Genomic DNA, 5890 nt, shown 5'->3' on the forward strand with positions numbered 1-5890 from the left:
GCTGTTACCTTACTGGGAAATAATGAGTTTTAAATTAAGGTTTTTCATCCTCTGAATACTTTCGTACACTGCACTTTTTTGTTAAGTATTAACAGGCTTTAATTTAAAAAGTTAAAATTTGTAAAAGTAGAAGTAAAAGGAGGGAAAAAAGTTATAAAAGTATATTTTAGATCAGGCTCCTAAATTATTCTATATAAGTATATAGTCATAACTGTTAAGGAATTACGTGTTATAATAAATATTTCTGTCTCTATGCTCCTGAAGTAACTGTTTCCTGCACTGACTCTATTCTAACCACCTACACTCTATACACTGATAAAAACATTTTAACTGTAGAGAAGAAAATTATAGTGAAACTTTTACATTTTAAATTTTACTGCTATTTCCCCCTCAGGTGGTACACTGTGATACTGTAAATGTATGTAATTATAATGCACATATATACACACACTGTAAGACACATAGTGCTATGCACTATAGAAGAGCATTATAACACTATACACATATGGAAGACAGCTACTTTTCCTATAGCATATCTCTATATTAGTAAGTGCCACAGTACTTAGAGAGCTTACACCATTACACTTCATTTAATAATTTATAATTTTCAGTTAAGCCACATGTATCTTCCAGGCAAGACTGAAGAAGGTTGAAGAAGGATTGTACCACTAAATTTTTAAGTATACCAAAATTACCATCCCCCAAAGCATGCTGCATTTAAAACCAGCTGTGTAAATTAACAGGTACCTTGGGGAGGGGGAATAATGATTATATGGAAACTAGTTTAAAGTTAAATTTTCCATAGAACTCATGTGTTTTATATGCTAAAAAACAATCTATGATGGAGAATCAGAATGTTTCTTAAATATTTGACCTTACACTATTTTTTGTTTTTAGCTGAATGTTTGTGTTCCCTCAAATTTATATAGCAAAGCTGTAATCCTTAATCTGGTGGTATGTGAAGATAGGAACGTAATCCAAATTAGAAAAGACTCATGATGGGTTTAGTACCCTTACAAAAGTGATATCAAAGAGGGCATATTAGTGTGCTTGCTTCCATGCTCTCTTTCTGAGTACACAGGAAGACGGTAGCTTTTTGGAAGGCAAGAAAGAATATTTACCGTGTTGATACTTGGCTCTCAGACTTCTAGCCTCCAGAAATACTCAGTCTAAGGTATTTATTACAGCAATCTGAATGAAGGCATTTTTATTATTTTCCAGGGTGTATTTTATTAAAATGGTGTTCAACTAAATAAACTGAAACATGCCGACTTAAACATTTTTCAGTAAAATGTGATTGACATGTGTTTGATTCTAAATAAATTCAGTCAAAAACTCAAATACCTCCCTCAAAATATTTCAAGCATAGAAAAATACTCTTATTCTTTATTATTAAATTTTATTCCTGCTACCATTTTAAGAAGACAGGCACATGGTATATGAAAGTAGGAAATATAATTCCCCGTAAGTCATTCTTAGACCCCTAGGGAGCAAAGGTACTGACTGAGAGTCTAAAATTAAGTTGAGGATCTTTTGGAAGCCAGATCTACTAGTTATATAGCTCTCTTTACATTTCAGTTTTCTTAAAAATTTTTTATTTCCTTATTTTTATTTTTTATGTATGAGTGTTTTGCCTGCATGTATATAAGTGCACCATGTGTCCAGTGCCCCTGGAGTCCAGAAGAGGGCACTGGATCCCCCGTAACTGGAGTTATGGATAGATGTGAGTTGCCATGTGGGTGCTCAGAAACAAATCCAGGTCCTCTGCAAGAATAGCAAGTGCTCTTAACCACCTGAGCCATTGCTTCAGCCCCCATTTCAGTTGTCTTCATGTTATAAATAGGGATAAAATGTACTTTTCCTGCTATAATGAATAGAAGTGATTATAAAAATGGATGTAAAAATTATGCAACGATAAATGTAAAAGAAAGTTAAAATATCATAGCAGTGATTCAAATCAGAGAGTATTATTTGTCACTTCATTATTTTACAGATGAGACAATAAATGCCAGTTTAAAAAAAAAAAAAGAGGGGCTGGAGAGATGGCTCAATGGTTAAGAGCACTGACTGCTATTGCAGAGGACCCGGGTTCGATTCCCAGCACCCACATGGAGGCTATGAACCGTCCTTAACTCCAGTTCCAGGGGAATCCAAAGCCCTCTTCTGACCTCCGCGGCATTGCATGATATGGGTGCACTCACATACATGCAGGCAATACACTCATACGCATTAAAAAAAAAAAAAAAAAAGAGTAGGGCCAGGCATGGTATTGCACACCTTTAATCCCAGCACTCAGGAGGCAGAGGCAAGCAAATCTCTGTGAGATCAAGGCCAGCCTGGTCTACATAGTGAGTTCCACGTCAACTGGAGCTACAGGAGACCCTGTCTCAAAAAACTAAAACAGAACTTTTTAATTGAAAAAAAATTTAGAGTCAAGTTCCAAGGGTATGTAATCAAAGTGCTGTAATTTTTTTTTACATTATGAAATCATCATTTTAATCTTTCAAAACTATGTAGATCTACATGTCACTATTTTAAAATTTCAGGTGGCAAAACCAATTTGCATTCTTAAAAAGACAAGCTTTCAGAAAGAATGATTATGACACTTACACTGATCGCACTGATTTACTCTCACGTTTCAACATAAGGAAGTGAAACTTTGCTATTGCAGACATTTGCTGTTTCCAAAGGCTCATGGTGCCCATGAGAGTAGCTTTGGTTTCAGAAAGAATGAGTAAGCTCTGTTCCATTTCATCAAAAGACTTTGAATCCATTTCCTCCTCGGGTGGCTGCTGTGTAAATACACTGTAATCTTTTTGCCAACAAAAGTAAACAGAAAAACATTTTGGATTGTTTCTTTAAAAGAATTTAAATCTTTCTAAAGCATGATGATTTTACAGAACATCTGGAAATGACGTGAAATAAAGGGAACATTTTGGCACTATCCTTTACAGCTAAACATATGCCTATCTAATGGTCTAGAAAATGGTCTATTAGGTATAAAACATGACTTTTAAAAACCAAAACACACACACAAAAGTATTTTTTGTAGGGCCTTATCCACAATACCCATGAACTGAAAAGCACCAAATCTCTGTTAACAGGTGAATGAAGAATGTATATGACGATGCTTACAATAAAAACAACAGTGAGCAAACTACTGCTCAACTACACATAATAACATGCTTGAATTTTATAGCATAACATTGAGTTAAAAAAAAGAATATGCAAAAGTGATATACTGAATGATTTCTTTACTTCAAAATCAAATTAGATGCACACTCATGTTTTAGATTTTGCTATCTTTTTTAAAAAATAACTTATTGAGAATTTCATACATGCATATAAGGTGTTTTGATCAAATCCATGCCCACCCCCTCCTCTAACTCCTCCCATGTCTCCCCATCACTTTTCTTTGATAACTTCATGTACTCTTTCTTCTTTTTAATTAAGGGGCTTTTTGCTACTCTAACATTCCCCCCTCTGAAGAGGTACCCCTAAAATCTTTTAAGGATTAGATACGAGCTCACTGTATACTATTTAAAATATTAAGATGAAGTTTTCAGTTCTGACTATAATGTAACATTATATCCTCATCAAGAACTTGATTTCTTTTCTGCTCAGTTTTCTCTTGGCTTTACTTTACTGTTTTATTACATTTAGCTTCAGATTCATCAGCTAAAATATAAAACAGTCCTTTAGCTTCAACTTTAGTCTCTGGAAGAGTTATGAATCAAATGTCTACTTTGTTTTATTATTTTTATAATTTCACCAAGGCCATAAGACTTGCAATAAAAAAGATTTAGGTTGAATTTTTTCAAAGGTTGTGAGGATTTATTTAAAGCCAAATGTTGCACCTTTATCACTCCAAATTTTCAAATGAAAGAAAAACTACAAATCTGCATGTAATATTTCAAAACAATTTTCTTTGATTCAGACATAAAAACAGAATAAAAATAAGTGTTCATTCTGTAAATATGCACAATTACTACATGCTAATTAAAAAGAAAAAATTTTAAATTCAACACTTCATTTATCATATTCAAAAGTGAACATTTGACACCATAAATATATGACCATAAAGGAAATAACTACAAATCTGCATGTAATATTTCAAAACAATTTTCTTTGATTCAGACATAAAAACAGAATAAAAATAAGTGTTCATTCTGTAAATATGCACAATTACTACATGCTAATTAAAAAGAAAAAATTTTAAATTCAACACTTCATTTATCATATTCAAAAGTGAACATTTGACACCATAAATATATGACCATAAAGGAAATCTTGCAGTTAACAAAAATTCAGCTATCCAAACCAAGAGTGATAAAATTTAAAGAAAAGTTTTAGTAAAGTTTCCCATTGTATTGGCATGACAGTTTATTTCATAATGGCATCCTTATGATTTCATTCTTGACTTTGGTTCCAGTGTCAGACACTCACCGTACATGCAAAAGGTATAGTAGTGCATCACCTTAAGTCTTTCTGTGGCTATCAACTATTCACTTCCCTTTATTCTCCTGACCTATGACAACCACCACCTAATTTTCAATCATAAAATTCTCAGCTCACAGTCTCATCTTAAACTACACAGGTCAGCTCCTGCCCCATACCATGCCACCACTGTCTTTCATACACTGTCAAGCATGCTCCCACTTCAAAACTATACTTCCTGACCTTGTCTTACTTTGAATGGTAACTGACAATTAGCTGCCCACTTCCTCTTTCCCCAAAACTTTTTTTTCCTAGGTTTTGTTTCATTATTCTGTGAAGAAATAAAAACTGTAATTGCCAGCCCTTTCTGACTCCTTCTAATCACTTTCTCTTTACCTAAGTGTTTCTACTCTGTTCCATAGCACAATCTCTACGAAACTTCAAAATTTCTATCTCCAAGCCCTATCATCTTCTTTTAGTTTCAGATACATCTCTGACAGTGAGGCCAAAATCCATGCCTAGATTGTATCTTTGTGTAGCCCTATTGCTACTCTGTGGTAATCCCACTTCCATTTCTCAAACCAAAACCTTAAGATTTTGATCCCTCCCTAACAATCCTTAGCAAGCTGTCATGGATGAGACTGAGACCAGATCTGTCCTTTGCAGATTTGACTGCCACCCTAAGTCAAGCTAAAATTAGCATACTTTCCTAACTAGTCTCTGTTTCCACTCCTCTTTCACAATATAGTTATCATCCAATAATTAGAAACTTTGTTCAGGACTGGAGATGAAACCCAGGTTGAAGCCTATGATAAGCAATCTACCACTGCCCTAGCACAAATATTAAACACGCAAATCAGACCAAGTTATATCATTGTTTTAAAAACCCTCTGATAAGCCAGGTGTGGTGGCACATGCCTTTAATCCCAGCACTTGGAAGGCAGAGGCAAGTGGATTTTGAGGCCATCCTGGTCTACATAGTGAGATCCAGGCCAGCTGGGGCTACAGAGAGATACTGTCACCAGTAATAATAATAATAATAATAATAATAATAATAATAATAATAATAAAAACCCTCTGATAGCAACGTATGGTGCTAAAAATATAAATGAAGCTCCTCCCCAGTGCTCAAAGGCAATGGCCTGGCCCTCTGTGACCTCTGACTTCACTGCGTATTGCTTTCTCCATGGTTCCAGCCATAGTAGCTTGCTTTGCTTTCTTTTTGGTCCCTCAGAAACACCTAAGTAACTTCTCATCACCTCAGAAGTAGGAACTTTCTCTATCTGGAACATTTTGTCCAAAAAATGTTTGCATGCCTGGATCGTTCCTGTCAATCAGACCTCAGTTCAAATATGTTCTCAACAAAGTCCTCTCTGACAATAAAATGCTCAACTCTTCCAAGAATATGTTGTCATTTCCTTCATTTCCATCACAATCATCAAATACTTCAATT

The 5890-nt window shown here is 34.6% G+C and overlaps 1 protein-coding gene across 2 annotated transcripts in view; it reads right to left on the bottom strand.

Moving 5' to 3' along the window:
* Abca5 (ATP binding cassette subfamily A member 5) overlaps positions 1-5890 on the bottom strand; it is a 97332-nt gene that overhangs the window by 36932 nt on the left and 54510 nt on the right. For both annotated transcript variants that reach the window (XM_008843221.3, XM_029568369.1), the window contains one exon: positions 2611-2812. In XM_008843221.3, coding sequence (XP_008841443.1) covers positions 2611-2812 — 202 coding nt within the window. The remainder of the gene's footprint in view (positions 1-2610; positions 2813-5890) is intronic.

Source organism: Nannospalax galili, unplaced genomic scaffold, assembly GCF_000622305.1.
Source record: "Nannospalax galili isolate Female #2095 unplaced genomic scaffold, S.galili_v1.0 scaffold781, whole genome shotgun sequence".
NCBI lineage: Eukaryota > Metazoa > Chordata > Mammalia > Rodentia > Spalacidae > Nannospalax > Nannospalax galili.